This window comes from Chelonia mydas, chromosome 26 (genome assembly GCF_015237465.2).
Source record: "Chelonia mydas isolate rCheMyd1 chromosome 26, rCheMyd1.pri.v2, whole genome shotgun sequence".
NCBI classification, from domain to species: domain Eukaryota; kingdom Metazoa; phylum Chordata; order Testudines; family Cheloniidae; genus Chelonia; species Chelonia mydas.
Genome location: NC_057859.1, coordinates 2106442 through 2121509, shown reverse-complemented (window position 1 = coordinate 2121509; position 15068 = coordinate 2106442). Strand labels below are relative to the sequence as shown.

At 51.2% G+C, this 15068-nt stretch overlaps 2 protein-coding genes across 3 annotated transcripts in view; one reads left to right on the top strand and one right to left on the bottom strand.

Annotated features, from left to right (window-relative positions):
* ASH2L (ASH2 like, histone lysine methyltransferase complex subunit) overlaps positions 1–15068 on the top strand; it is a 49279-nt gene that overhangs the window by 10235 nt on the left and 23976 nt on the right. The gene's annotated exons all lie outside the window — the stretch shown is intronic.
* On the bottom strand, positions 6264–11608 carry LOC102929656 (nodal homolog 2-A). The gene is made up of 3 exons (XM_007053474.3): positions 11226–11608; positions 7563–8368; positions 6264–6543 (listed from the first exon to the last, which is right to left on the bottom strand). Exons 1-3 carry the CDS (start codon positions 11536–11538, stop codon positions 6391–6393), a joined length of 1272 nt encoding a protein of 423 aa, XP_007053536.1. The 5' UTR covers positions 11539–11608; the 3' UTR covers positions 6264–6390.

The following is a 15068-nucleotide window of genomic DNA, read 5'->3' as shown; positions in this document are numbered from 1 at the left end:
GTGGAAGCTGTGCTATGCACCATCCCCGTGTTCTAACCCCAGTCGAAAGCAGTCAAGTGGTTTCCAGCGCAGGTTTGTTCCTCTTTCAGTTGAAGACCCACTGGCCATTCTGCGGATCCCTGGATGGGCACTCAAGGCAGATTTCACTGGGCTGGTGAAGAGACTCTAAAGGAGTCGTTCCCCCTCCCCCCAACTTCAGCACATTTTGGTTGATTGATTGATTTATTCATTTCAGGCCCCAGTTCTACCCTCAGATACTTACAGTAGCACTATGAGGTGCCAGGTGCAGTACGTACACAGCATGAGAAACAATCCCTGCTCTGATGAACTTACTGTCTAAATAGATTTCAGAGTGGCAGCCGTGTTAGTCTGTATCAGCAAAAAAAAAGGAGTGCTTGTGGCACCTTAGAGACTAACAAATTTATTTGAGCATAATAAATAGAGAAGACAGGGAAGGAGGGGAACCTGACGCACAGAGCAGGGAAGTGACTTGCCCAAGGTTACACAGCAGGTCCCTGGCAGAACAAGGAACAGAACACAAGCCTCCTGGCTTCTAGCCCAGGGCCCTACCCACTCGCCTGCCCTGCCTCTTATGGGTGATGGGCCTGCGCTTTGCACTGACTTCAGCGAGAGCCCTGGGCAGGCACCCAGAGGCAGGACTTTCCCTTCTCAAGTGGCACTGACCTCAGAACACAGAGAGGTGGCTACTGCATGAAAGGCAGGGAACACAATAACTGGCACTGCCCGTGGAAACTGCCTGAGCACTTAGGGTCCAGAGGCCAGAGCGTGCCTGGTCTCACTGCACTGCTGTTCTTCCCAACAAAAGCCTTCTCCTTAACACAGCAAATGTATATTGGGCTGTCAGAAGGGCTGATGCTCACAGGGGCTGCAAAGCTTTTTGCTAACAAAGATTAGGTCCCCATTCATAGCGCAAGCACCAGAGCTCTATGCCCTTAAGTAGGCACCATGCATAGCAAGATCAATGAGATTTTTATCCTGAGTCGCTGGTGTTTGATGTTCTTCTTAAAGCCCTGGCTCCCGGAGTTGTAGGAGAGTCTTAGCTTTCAAAGTACCCACTCAAAACCTTGGAAATGCAACCCATAAAGACTCAACACCGAGAAGGCAAAAAGAGCCCCCAGGTTCCTGGTTTGTTTTTTAAACCAGCCTTATAATTTTGGGGGCGTCTGACTCATGCTTGGCATTAGCACAGTGCAAGGCTTTCCCCCTTTTCGGAGCAGTTTAATGGCTCCTGCAAATGACCCTCAAGTGCCTTGTTAATTACTGGCGGGTCTCAGCAGGACATACCAGCTGAATATGTAAGCAGCGCTGGTGATCAATGCCGGGAGGAGGGCCTCTGCTGTGAGAACCAGACGCGCTTTGTTTATCCCTGGGCTTGGATGTGGATTGGAGTTAATCAGGCCAAAGCCCATGCTGGCGGCTGGGGGGATGTGGAATCCTCCTGCTGTTGGGGCTCTGCAGCAGGGAGGAGACTCAGGAAGGGCTTTTGACCTCTGTCCCAACACGAGCCATGCTCAGCCTCTCCTGGGAGCCATCCCAGAATCCTTTGGGCTTGCTCTTTGGGGGCACCATGAGCACTGGCTCTGCGGTGTGGGGGACAGGGGTGCTCTGAGCATGACAAGCAGCAAGGGGACAGGAACCCGTGTGGGCTCATCACCATTCCGATGTGGGTGGCATGATTTGCACCCCCAGAGAGGGTGTCCAGCTCTCGAAGGGAATGCATGACAGGGCTGGGCCAGCCGGACCAGGCCAGTCTCTCGGGGTGGGGTAGAGGGGTCCCTGGGTTCTGTGCAGATGGTGAGGGATGCACGAGTCCCATGGGTAGGAAACTTCCCCAAAGTCAGACAGCCATTCAGTAACAGACAGGACACCCTGAGCAAGGAGAAACAGGGCTGGACAGCAGGGATTGCTGGGGATGAGCCAGGTTAGGCTGTGGGGAAGGCCCTGTTGCTCTGGATACTTTCAGATAGACTGGACAAGGCACTAGCAAGTGGGGAATGCCTTGCTCTGGGGATGGGCTGGGTGGGACCTGTCCTGCTAGGAAATGCAGTCGGGCTTCGCCGGTGTGTGCTGGCTGAGCCTGTTGGAAACATGACCGTCTCCTGGTCGTGATGTGGCTTCTGTTATCTCTTACTTCCCTGATCTTTAAAATGAGGGGAGTCCCTGGCCCTGGAGCAATGTCACAGGGGCAGGGGGCTGCTGGAGACTTATTGGCAAGGGACAGATGGGCTTGAGGAATGCTGTGCAGTAAAGCTGGCTGACACCAACAAATGTCTGAGGAAAGAAAAATCATTAGGCAAAGAAAGCAGAGACCCACCCCCACCTCCAGACTCAGGTCAGGACTGGGCTGTGCAGGGAGGCAGAAACCTCTCCCTTCCACTCTCTGCAATCAGAATGCTGTGCCCTTCTCTAGCAAACAACTCACAGAAGGTATCATTCTCCATACCTTACCCCGAGAGAAAGGCAGGCTCGGTGCAAGGCAGTGACTTGCCTGAGGACCTTCAACATGCAGTTCAGCCCCTTGTATTATGCATGATGATACAGTCTTTAATTACATAATCGCATGCTATGCTTTCCCTTGGTCCCCAGCCTCAGTCAGTGCACAGGATGGACCTGCTCGGGGAGGGTTGTGTCCGGGTTGTGTAGTGAAGGAGTGGTGCCATGGCTGGGAGTCTGGCTGCAGCTCCAGCCCCCCTTGGGAGTGGGGTGGGGCTTTCTCTTGTTTCACAAACATCCACCTCCTCATAACCCAAAAGGTCCCAGATGTGAGAGTGAAGGACATGGCTAAAATGTGTAACTGGGGGGAATCTCTTCCTTGTTTTTAAGATGCGAGAGAAAAGAAAGAGAAAAAAATCCATTTAGCTCTTCCCTTCCCTTCCCAGGATGAAGGTGTTTCACAGGCTTTGTCCTCCAATGAAAGGCAATCTATGAATCAGCCAGTGAACGTTCTCTGGACTCATTCTCATAGCACCGTGTGCATGTTCCCATTCACTGGGTGGCTTGGTTGTCTTTCACAAAACCCATTTAACTACATCATGCCTCGTGTATCGGAGTGTCCTGCTCAAATGCACACACGTGCGCACATGCACACATTATTTGTTTCATCAAAGGGGCCCAAATGCCACCTCACCATCTTCTGGGACTTGAGAAGTAGGAAGGAAGCCAGTGAAAACCCCCCACCATCACCACCACTCACTCCCTCTAGAGTCTCAAGCAAACCAATCGCACCCCTAAGCAGGGCTTTTGGGAGCTTGTTGGGAAGTTGATATTTTTCCCATGGAAATTGTATGATGAAAACAAAACATTTTTCTTTATGTCAAAGATTGTCTTTGAATTTTTTGGGGTTTACATCAAAAAATGGAAACTCTTTTTCTGCAGTGTTTGACAACGGAAATTTTGGGTCCTGTGGGTTGTTTTGGTTTGGTTTTTCCCCCCAACATGGCAACCAAAATCATTTTTTCTACAAAAATTTCCATTTTGTTGCAAAAGCTGTTTTCTGTTCCAAAAAAAAGTGTGTTGATGGAAAAATTTTGCTCTATGGTATTGCAGGCTGCTGATGGATCAAATGATCTCAGCATGGACACAGTGGCCCTACCCTCAGCTGGCTTGCCTTCCTTGATCCTTTTCTTTCCCTGGGCTAAGCTGGTTCCCTGTCATAAGTTACAGCAGTCTGGGGACTGTTCTAGTTCCCGGTGGCTGCCAGCGGCCCGATGGCCAGCAGCTGGGGAGCTAGCAGGGTGGGTGGAACCCTGGTTTGGCTGTTCCCAAGGCAGGATTTCAGAGGAGCTGTCTCTGTGTGGACAATACCTGGCTGCACTCGCTGCTTGGCTTTGGAGTTCATTAGTTTGGGCATGTTTGAGAGCATGAGTGGCTTGCAGAGCCAACCTGCCTCTGTGGTGAGCGCTCAGCCCTGCCACACAGAAGAGACAATCCGCCCTCCCCAGGATCCCACTTGGGGGAAATGAGATCTCCTCATATTCTGCTGTGGGGAGTCAGCCCCTGGCACTTTGTGGTTTGCACAGTTGCCAACTTTCACAGGGTAAATAAGCACCCCGACTTTCACAATAAGACAAAAAACAAGCTAATCCTATTTCAAAAGAAGCCAATCCCTAAAAACCCCAGCACTCTATGTGACTAGATCCCCCTGGCATGCAGTCTGGGACTATGGTGGGCCCGCTGTGCTCCACAGACTCTCTCCCCCCGCTTGCCCCTGCTTGCTACAAGCCAAAAACTAGCCAACAAGCAACTCACAAGCCAATTAAACCAAAAATTAGCTCAATTTCTGTCTGTTTGGTTTTTTTTCATGGGTTTGGCATGTCTGGTGACTTGATCCTGCATGGTGCTGAGGGCCCCCCGCTGCTGCTAAGGAATGCTCAGTGTCTTTGCAGCAGCCAGTGTTTGCTCCCTCGCCACCAGGGACAGGAATCAGGGCCCCGCGCTCGGTGCTGCTGAGCTGTAAGGGATTCCCTCTGCCACAGTAGCTCCCTCCCCACGGGGCCTCGATGCACAAAGGAAGTACAGGGAGTGTGTATGTGTGTGGGTGGGGTGGGGTGGGGGGTCCCATGGAGATTAAAGCCAAAGAAGTAATTGCAGCAGTGAAAACAAAGCATGATACTGGAATATGCCAGGCACCATTTTATTTAAATATGTCTGTCTGTTTATTGGTCAATAATACAAGAAAAGATCTTTTATTGTGGATCTAGTTATTTAATCATAGTGTAGTTATCATGGCTTTAACACCATGAGTTAGATTTTAGAGGTAAAGGGGTACTGAAGAAGTTGGAAGCATGAGCTGAGCTGAGATTTTCAGTCCAGAGGAGTCCGGTACATTTCAATCCAGACCTCTGCACGTCCATGATACTCACAAGTTTGCTTGCCAATAGCAACCGTCTTGTTGTTTCTGGTTACGAGTGAGCCCTGCAGGGGTTGAGAGGAAGGATAGTCTTGTGGTTAAGCTGTTGGCTAGGGCTAAGGAGGCCTGGGTTTAAATCCTGAGACTGTTACAGAATCCCCATGTGACCTTGGACAAGCCAGTGAATTGCTCTGTGCCTCAGTTCCCCATCTGTACAATGAGGATAACAATAGTTCCTTTCTGCCACCCTTGTCTGTTTAGACTGTAAACTCTTCAGGGCAGGGACTGTCTGTGTATGTACAGCACCTCGCACGATGGGGTTGCAATCTGTGTACCCAGTTACCCAGTGTAATACTAATCCTAAAAAGAATGCCATGTGTTCATTGTAATAGAAAATATCTAAATTCCCGAGACTGCTTTGAAAATCTCAACCATTAGTGTGATTAAATATTAAGACAAACACCTGTGCCTCTCCTCTCAGCCAGACTGTAACAGGCCAGAACATTTATCACACGTGGAAGAAAAGCAAACAGCATTTGCCATGTTTAACAATAGGGAACAGTAACAAAGGAGACCGAGCTAGTTGCATTCTCAATGGCTCTGTCCATTCCAAGGTCAAATGCTGCTCTCTGCTTCCTGGGTGCCTCGGCTGGGAGCAGAATTTGGCTCCTAACGTTTTTGCAAGAGATGCTTCACATCAAAAATCCTGCAGACGAGAACGTTTTCCCAGTGCAGTGTCTAGAAATACAGACTCCAAAAGGAAACCGTGCCGTCACAGCCCCGGAGGGCAACGGCAGAGCAGATAATGCCTATTGGTTTGGTTTAGACGAATAACACCGCATGTAGATAAGGGGAAGCCCACAGAAAGGAAAGTAACTAGCACGCTCCATTTTTTATTTTATTTATTTATTTTGCTGGAAAACTGTTTTTGGGGCATAGCGATAAAAATCTCTTGGCCTATATGCACGAAATATAGATCTATCTATTTACAACATTCACAGAACATTATGAAGAGCTATTTACACCTGAGTGAGTACCTTTTGCTGGCCAGCATTGGCCCAGTTCAGGCAAAGCTACAGCAGGGGTTGCTGGGGGAAGGAAACATCCATGAAATTCCCCTTGCAGAGCTTGCCTTCCCAGATTCTCCCATCGGGGGTGGGGTCTAATGTCAAGGGGGGTGTTGTGCATTTCCCACAGCCCTGCCTTTATCCTCCTCAGTCTTCTTCCCAGCCTTCTCCTGTGAGGGCTGCATGGAAAGGCCAGGTCGGACTCCCAAGAGGACAGCTCCACCAGGGCAGCTTGATCCCCCGTCATGCATTAATCTGTGGGTGGGTGATGACCTGAGCCTTTGTCTTTATAAGCACTTAGACTTCAGATCCTTGTGGATTGGTTCCTGGCTGCAGAGGGCTTATTCCCTGCCACCCCCAGGGCAGGACGAGCCTCGAGTCTCATGTTGGTAGCCTGCCTGTGCTCATCACTGAGCTGCAGGATCTCTGTCACCTAGAGGAGAAGAGCTTGCTTTAGTTGCAGCCACATTCCTCGATGATCATGTCTTCATGGTGGCGGAGGACGACTTCCCCTTTCTCATAGTACAGCATGGAGAGGGGGCTCATCTTGACCGGAGCGCAGGCTGGACAGGGGACCCGGTTGGGCTGGTACAGCTTAAGCAAACTCTGTTGGGAAAGGGGAAGGCGTTAGTCATCTGGCTTGTACCAATGCAGCCTGTGGCCAAGGTTGGCCAACAAGTCTAGTGACTGGGTGCCCCACTTGAGACCCCTTACAGAGGCCTGATTCTCAGAAAGTGCTGAGCACCCACCCTCTGGGAACCCGGCCCTGGCAAGTCCGCTCCAGCTGTGCACCCAAAATCACTAGTCCCTTTGGAAAATCACCAGCCAGGATTTGGGCCAGATTTTGCTCCCACAAAAAGTGCTGCTGTTATCTGTATCCTGGTAGCGCACACGAGCCCCAGCAGTGACCCAGGACCCCATTGTGCAAGGCACTGTACAAACAGAACAAAAGCTGCCCCTTGCCCCCAAGTAGTCCTTGCTCTGTGAGTAGCCCTTCTGAAATCGGTGAGGTTGCTCCTAGAGTACAGTACCCACTCAACAGCAGTATAGGTGCCCCTTAAATAGCCTGGATGTACCAATGTTCCCAGGATAGGACCTGCTGCAGGTAAAGGACCAACCCTTGCACAGAACCCCATTGGCTCCGGCTGGCTGCAGGGCCTGACTGAGATTCCTGTGGCATGGAGGAGCTGCTTTCAGGGTGACGTTTCGGCTAGCGGATAGCGACTGCTTGAGAACCTCCCCGCCACCCCAGTCTTAATTCACCCCAGTGTGTTTGGGTGGCAGAAGCCCTGTGCTCTGAGACATTTTAAAACCAGACTAGACAATACACTAAAAATCTCAGTGGCCAATCCTGCAATGGCTTTAGGATGGGAAAGGGGACGTGGACTGTAGACTTAATGGGTCCTTCCCGTTTCGAATGTCTCTGGTTCTAGGATGCTGTAGTTGGCTTAGCATTTTACATGAGATGAAACTTGCGAAACTGCTGGCTATTCTTTGTGTTTCACTATAATCTCCATGCTCAGCAGACCACACCCTGCACAGAGCCAGGGGACCGCTCATCCCGTAGTGCTGGGGGGCAGTTTAGGGAACCTCTGCTTTAGCAGAGAGGAAGAGGCCTCCCTTACCTGGATATACGCATGGTTAGTTGGTTTGAAGGTCTCATCCACAGGCGCTGGGCACTCTCCCGCACACCGATAGGCATTGTACTTCTTGGGGTAGACAATCCAGCTTCCCCAGCCAGTCTGCTCAAAGTTCACGATCATATCCACCCTCTTGCACAGAGACCTGCCTTCCTCCCCCAGGCCCGGGCTGGAGGGGTCGGCCGTTTTAATCCTTCGCCTCTCCTGCTTGTTCCGGCGGTGCCGGCGGTTCCCCAGCTCTTTGGAGGCGTTGTCAGTCATGACATGCTTGGAGTTCTCCGCAGTTCTGATGAGGGTGGATGCCCAGGAGGGCTCTGCTGAAGGTTTATCTTTGGAGAAGACAACCAGCAGGACCTTGTCCGTCACACCATGGGACACGGCTGGCTCCGCCTGGCTGGAGCCACTGGAATTCTGCACACCTGTCAAGCCAGTGGCATTGCTGTCGGACCCAGTCCGCTCCTGCCCCGGGGAGCCCTGAGCGTCTGCATGCTTCCCGTTGCCGGAGGCCACCCCTTGGTGGAGCCAGGCCTGGAGCAAGCTGGTGACGTTGAACACGCTCCAGGCGGAGCGGCTGACCGCAGGACTGCTGGTGAAGGTGCCCAGGAAGAGCCTGTCCACGCAGGCCTGGTTGCCCTGGCGCTCGTGGCTGTGGTAGATGTCCACCGTCACATTGTGGGCCTGGGGGAAGGACGGCAGGCGGACCCGCAGTTCGGCCAGCCTCACCTCATGGCTGCTGGAGATGGAGGTCATGTCGAAAGAGAGAGTCCAGTGATCCCCAGCCTGGAGAGAACCTGCAAGAGACCAACACAGTGCCAGAGATGAGGGACCTGTCCAGCGCAAAGCATTCGCCCCACAGCCCCTTCTGGGGACTGTAAAGAATCCAGGGGTTGCCCACGGGGCACCGGTACCGCAGTGAGGGGTGGGCAGAGCTGCAAGCCCCCAGGAGAGCACTGGGGGGGGGTGGCACAATGCCTCTTGGAGCTTCTGGGGGTGCAGCTGCTGTGTGCCTGCTAACACCCTCACCCCCCCATGACCATGAAAGCCAGGCCTGCTGGTTGGTGCATGGTGGAGCAGAGCAATGGGCCAGGCCTGGGGGAGCAGTCCTCTCGCTTTCACAATGGTCCCTTTCCCCTGGGTGTGGGATGCTCTGCCCCGTTCCAATGGATCTCCCCCAGCCTGGACCCAGATTACCCCCCTACTCCCCACATGTGGAGTCGTATCTTGTTTATTGGTTTAATTCGCTGGGTTCTGCCTAGGGTGGCACAGCAGGTAGGGGCCAAGGGGGCCAGGCGCCTTCTCTACCTTCTTTACATGGGTCCCATAAGGGCCAGGGAGAACTGCCGCTCTGTGCACTGCTCCCTACACCCCGGCCCCAGCTCCATCCTTCGTCCCGGAGCATCAGCCGCCTTGCCCGGCCTTCACGCAGGCGAGCATGTTGCCCCTCACCAGGGGAGGTAGGAATAGACCCACAGCATCTGCACCCCCCTGGGGCTCCTGGACACATCTGCCTCCCCCAAGTATTGTGCCTCCCAGTGCTGGCCCTGGGGCACTGCAGTACCACCCTGTCCTGGCCTCGCTGCGGGCTGGGCCTTTGTGGCCCTGGCCAGGCCTTTTCTATAGTATGTATTTAGGTGTCCCATTCTCTAAAGGCACAAAGCCATCCCTCCCTGGGCCGAATGAGCTACGTAGTGATGCAGCAGCTTCCCCAGAGCCAGGAAGTATAGCAGGAGTGAACCCCAACTTCACCCTGCTTTCCCCCACCAACACCAGCCCCGCCGCAGCAGCTGAGGCTTTAATGCACCCCAGTAGTGCAGTCTAGTACTAAATGGTGGTCACACCCCCAACAAGAGGGGCAGATCTAATCCTATGCCCTCTGCTCTACAGGAGGTCAAACTGCGACTCCTCCCCATATCCACCAGCTGCTTCTCCCAGTATCTCTTCCACCTTACCCGGACTGAGCTGCAGCCAGCTTGCCCTGACCATGCCCCAGTCTTACCAAGCACTGATTAACACAGTCCTGCAGTTAATGAGGGCTGGGGGGGTTCAAGGAACCTCTAAGGGAATGCGTGATCAAAACCTCCTTAAAATTCAATGGGATTGTGGCTTCTAATTCACTTAGACGCCTTTGAAAATCCCAGCCGAAGTAGTTTCCTTTTGTTGGGATGTTTGAAAATGTAAAGCACCATGGCATCCACCAGTCAGCCAGACTAGGCTTTGATATCCCATCCATTCCCATAGGATCAGAGTCCTGCATAAATACCTACTTCTCACCTAGTGCTTTTCATCAGTTGTTCTCAAAGCCCTTTGCAAAGGGGATGGGGAAACCGAGGCACAGAGTGGTAAAGTGACTTGCCCAAGGTCACTCAGCAGCAGTGGCAGAGCTGAGTCCTTGCCCAAGGGTCTAGCTCCTAACCCACACTGCCTCCTGATAGAATTGTTCATTAATGCTGTTCATGCTGTTGGGTAAAATTTGCCAATTTTACCCAAGTGACTTAGGGTAGGTGCTTTTGAAAATGCTCCCTGTTGTCAGTTATTTACAGCATTAATTAAATAAAGTCCTGCGACTTAGAGTGGAGAAAACAGGAATTATGCTGATGGGAAGAAGCCCCACCCTTATTCCAAAGCACTAGAATAAGATTTACCAGGGTGTCTGTTTCCTTCCTTCTAGGGACTTTGCTAGGCGGTTGGTTATTTCAAACTTTCCTGGATCTGGCCGTGCTTGCTTCTGCAGCTATTTTAATGTTTGCTTGCCATTATACAGTCGTTTTTCAGAATCTGAGGCCACTGCTGCAGTCGGCAGGCTGAGGGCTCCCATGAATGGAGTTAGAAATGCAATGCCCTAAGGCTTTGAAAACTGCCTGGTGAATTGGACAGTCTGCTCCCTTCGCCGTCCCAAGGGGCTGTTCTCCTTGCAGTATCCATGTTCTCCTTTGCATCCAACAAGCAGTTCATTAAAATCGCTGCACTGTGCCCCTAAATACTGCAATAGCACCCAGATTCTACAGCCTGAGACAGGACACCGGCGTGTTTAAGGGCACTAGCCAATCTCCCTGATCCCATGCTGGCCTGTGGCAGGCTGAGGAAGGGACCTACTCCTCTGTACAAAGATTTACCTTTTCAAATAATCTGCCAGCCAAAGCTTGGATCCCAAAGGTAACACCTTAGCTTTTTTCAACCACTGGCAGGGGAAGCTAGGGCAAGCATCCTCCCACTGCAGAGTTCAGGATCCAGGCTCAGGCTGACCCCTTCAGAGCAAGACATTTCCCCCCCCCCCCAGCCCCCACTTACCCCCTCCACATTTCTCTCCCCACATGCCACCCGTTAACAAAACAGCAACTGGCTATTGCCCAAGCTTGTTCCTGCCAGATGTCAAAACAGTACAGATGTGGATTGGGTCCCCATGGGGTCCCTTCTTCACAGACGTCTGGGGTCCCAATCCACAAAAGCAATGGCAAGAGAAGCACTGGAATAGCCAAGGCCCAACAGGGGAGAGTCTGATAAGCAGCAATCAGTCAATGAGGTCCTGACAAACCTGAGGGCTCAACCCCCATCACAGCATTGCTGCTGCTGAGCCAGGTCCTAGGGCAAGCTAGAAACACAGGGAAGGAAGGAAGGAAGAAAGAAAAAGAATAAATGAACGTCACCTACTTCTAGCTACGAGGCTTAAGACTGAGTCAGATTCCTGCAGTGCTGATGCCTCCATGGTGGGCTGTCCCAGGTGATTCCCAGTGACGAGGGATCTATACAGCTGCATCATGTACAAGGGGTACCGGAGAGCAGGGTGTGGGTGCCGGAAGCCACGGACTGTAGACAAACTCTTTAGCCCTGGGCTAGATCCTGCCGTATGTAACTGCTGCTCATCCTTCTGCTGTGAGAGACCGGTCGACTCTGACATGCCCAGCTGCATGAGGATGAGAGCCCAACACACCAGCTCCAAGCCGCACGTGTTCCTGGGTGGCATAGCTGCTGCTGCTTCTCTCTGAACTAAGCTTCTTACACTTCCCTCTGGCTCCTTTCAACACCCGGAGCTGTCTGGCTCTCTGAGTCTTTCCTCTTCACTGCTGCCTATTGACACTATATACCTGAGGCTCCCTGAGCAGGCTCTAGCCTGCAATCCTTTGATGTCAACACTCCCTCCATCCTGAGTCCAGAGCTGTCAAACCTTCTACAGTCTCCACATGGTCCCTATTCTTATGCAACCCCTCCCTCTAATGAGGAAGTGATGGGAAGACACACAGAGCAGGTGATTAATTACCTCTCAAAACTCTTCCCCATTATGCATTGGCCCAAACTGGAATGTGGCCTGAGTGATCATTTCCCAAGGGCCTGAGAATGGTCAGATCCTGAAATTCCCCTTCATCCTGGTGCATTTGCTGGTGGCTTCTGCTTTTACACTTTGCCCAGAGTGGGGGAAGCCGGATTTGGGTGGCAATGTCTCTGGTTGTTAGATGCTCATGACTTCAGTCTGGGTGATTGCCCTGTGACACTTGTGAAAAGGGGGCTGTGGAGGTGAAGGGTGAATTGTTTTATCTGGGACACTTTGCAGTGCAATAAGTGCAAAATCGAGTTATTCGGAGCATGGAAACAGGCTGGGTGATTTTAACAGCAGCAAATTGGAAGTGAAGTGTCATGAGAGACAATATTAAGCTCAATCTTTGTATGATCAGGAAAGCACTGAGATTGCAGTACCAGAATAACAAAGAGGAGAGATTTCAGAGTAGCAGCCATGTTAGTCTCAATGCTCAAATAAATTTGTTAGTCTCTAAGGTGCCACAAGTACTCCTTTTCTTTTTTCAAAGAGGAGAGAGAAGACCATGGAATTTCACTCCCTGTTTTTGCTTGTTTCTTTAGTTTTGTAAAGAACCTACCAGCTCCTTTTTACTGCGAGTCCCATTAGAAAATCAAATTCTCTCTGTATGCCCATTCTGGAGTGAAGTTAGACAATAACTGAATTTTACTAACCAATAACAGGAAGCAAAATGCTTTTTTTGAAAACCTCCCATTTCAAAGCAGAATTTCATCTCTTCTTCAACCGGTCAGAGAAACTCACATCAGTAACATGCCCTGAGATGAAAGGTTGGTCATTTGTTCAGTCTGGTTTACGTTGTGCCGTACCATTTTATAAATCAGCAGAGTCCTCCTGGGTAACGCTCTTTACAGCAGCGTTGTCACATTGCCGAGCATTTCCCTGGTACCCATCCCGGTGCTGGGGAGAGTGCTGTGCCGCTGGGAGTGCTCCTGTCACATGAGGCATCCGATGTGGCCACTTCATTTTTATGGCATCTTTCATAAAGAGTAAGGGCGCTGATCAAGTCCTGGCCAAATTCCAATTAGGATAATTATATTCTGGCTCCCTAAATTCCTCCCCCAGAATTTTCAGTCAGATAGAATATTCTCCTCCTAACAATAGGGTTATTTATTGGGTAAGATGCTACTCCGCATGAGAAGGGGGATCAGAACCTGGCTTGGGGAGAGTCAGGACATACCAGGTGTTTGTGGGAAAAGTCAGGAATTGAACAGCAATCTCCCAAGTCCTAGTCTACTGCCTTATATCCAAAACTAAATCAGGCTCCTACATCTTTATATCCTGTCTATCTACTGTGCAATTTTTATTTATTATACGTGCCATCTGAAGCAGGTATATCAGAGGACAATAATGAGTGTAATTTAGTCCCCAACCTTGATGGAATAATAGACAGTTCCCTACAGACCTTATACATCTGGCTCCATGTGATTCAATGGATCTTTCGGCTAACACAGAGTTCCAAAGGTGAGCTCTGGCGTACAGAGATCTCTTGTGGATTTGCCACTCCCTGAAGGATTTTGGGCCCATAAGCCAGCGATCCTGTATCCATTTAAGGACCCAGTGGTTTCCTGTGTGGAAGCTTATGGAGGAAATTTGAGTGCAGGATCTGGTCTTGTCATTTTTTCCCCCATCTGTGATGGGCATAAACTGGATAATAATCTATGGAATAAAAACATTTGTTTGCTTAATCCAGTTGTACATTGACGCAAGCTGCTGCTGTAGGTGAGGAATGTTCTTTGCCTGGCAGCTCTCCAGCTGGAGGGGCCATGAGGGAAAGTTTCGATTCCTGCTCCACCACAGACTCCCCGTGTGACCTTGGGAAGTCACTGAGTCTGTCTTGCCCCAGCTCTATCCACACGATGGGATCAAGACCACTTCCTTCCTGACAGAGGTGTGGTGAGGATAAATGCACTAGATTGAGAGGCACTCAGTGAGGCGGGTCATACCTAACATACATAAATGGAGACCGCCCATCCTTAATAGGAGAAGAAGCGTATGTCCTGGGTCACCACCAAGCTTGCCCCCAAAACCAACGTCTGCCACTGCTCTAACCAAATCTATGCCCTTGGAAACCCACCTCTCCCCGAAGAAACAGACCAGTGTCCTGGCCTCCTTCTCCTCATTTAATAACCCTCAAGGAGTCCCCAGCCAGCTACCATAATGAGATCTGCAGCAGCAAGACCAGCCACCAAACGCTAACCCCTCCCGACAGAGGGGAGGAAGCTGTGACTCTAGGAAGAAGGGCACCAGCCTCTCTGGTGCCGTGGAGAACACCTCTGAGCACTCTCTGTTCTCCCAGCCAGCAGCCCTGCCAATACACCCCCACCCTACATGAAAGAATCCATCCTTGTTCTGATGCTTCGGATTTCACTTGAATGCCCCATCAACTTCGAAGCAAATCCTTGCATCGTCTCGATTTGAAGGACGTTCCAGCATTGATCCACAATCTTCTCGGGTTTGTTTCCTTTCATAGTTCCTCGCACCTTGGCAATGTGAGGCCACGTGTCTGGAACCTGCATCTGACCTTGTGTCTGCGACGGGCAGCGGAGGAGTCGCAGTTGCCGCTGCAAGAGGCAACGATGCCCCACCCATCGGGTTGCAAGGTAAGGCAAGACGGCTAAAAGCTCATGGGAGGCTAACCCAAACAATGGGCCAGATTCATCCCTGGCACAATCCCCTTTACTCCCATGGAGTTACACCAGAGGTCAACTTCATCCATTATGCTAAGCTCTGAAGGCTGCTGAATGCAGCTTCAGTGGACCACCGAGGAGAGTGGCTTACAAAGGCAGAGGGTCTCCTAATGAGACCTCCCTGCCAGTGGCCCTGGAGAGTTCAGCCCCTGGTACTGGGACCAAGAGCCTCCCAGCTGACCTTAGCTGTTGGAATGGGATATAAAGTGAGAGGCATCTGTGGGTTAGTGGGTCCCAGACAGCTTAGTGCAGATTGTCACCAACAGCTTCATGGCACCCACAAATGAACAGGAAGCCAGTACCAAGCCCTGAACACGGGTGCAATAAGACCATAGTGACCTGCCTGCTTAGATCATCTGGGTATATCTAATTTAACCAATTCCCTGCCATTGTAGGCATCACCCCAGTCCCTCCTACTCTCTGCCTGTGGCATACAAACGTTTAGTCTCCTGAGGGCTGTAATATTTTGGTCTAATTCAGGTGGTTGTGCTTGGT

Coding starts and splice junctions, on each gene's coding strand:
- LOC102929656 (XM_007053474.3), bottom strand. CDS start 11,538: ATGCCACCCAGGAACACGTGCGGCTTGGAGCTGGTGTGTTGGGCTCTC. Junction 8,369..11,225: donor CTTAAGCCTCGTAGCTAGAA/GTAGGTGACGTT, acceptor GGTCTCTTGCAG/GTTCTCTCCAGGCTGGGGAT. Junction 6,544..7,562: donor CTAACCATGCGTATATCCAG/GTAAGGGAGGCC, acceptor CTTTCCCAACAG/AGTTTGCTTAAGCTGTACCA.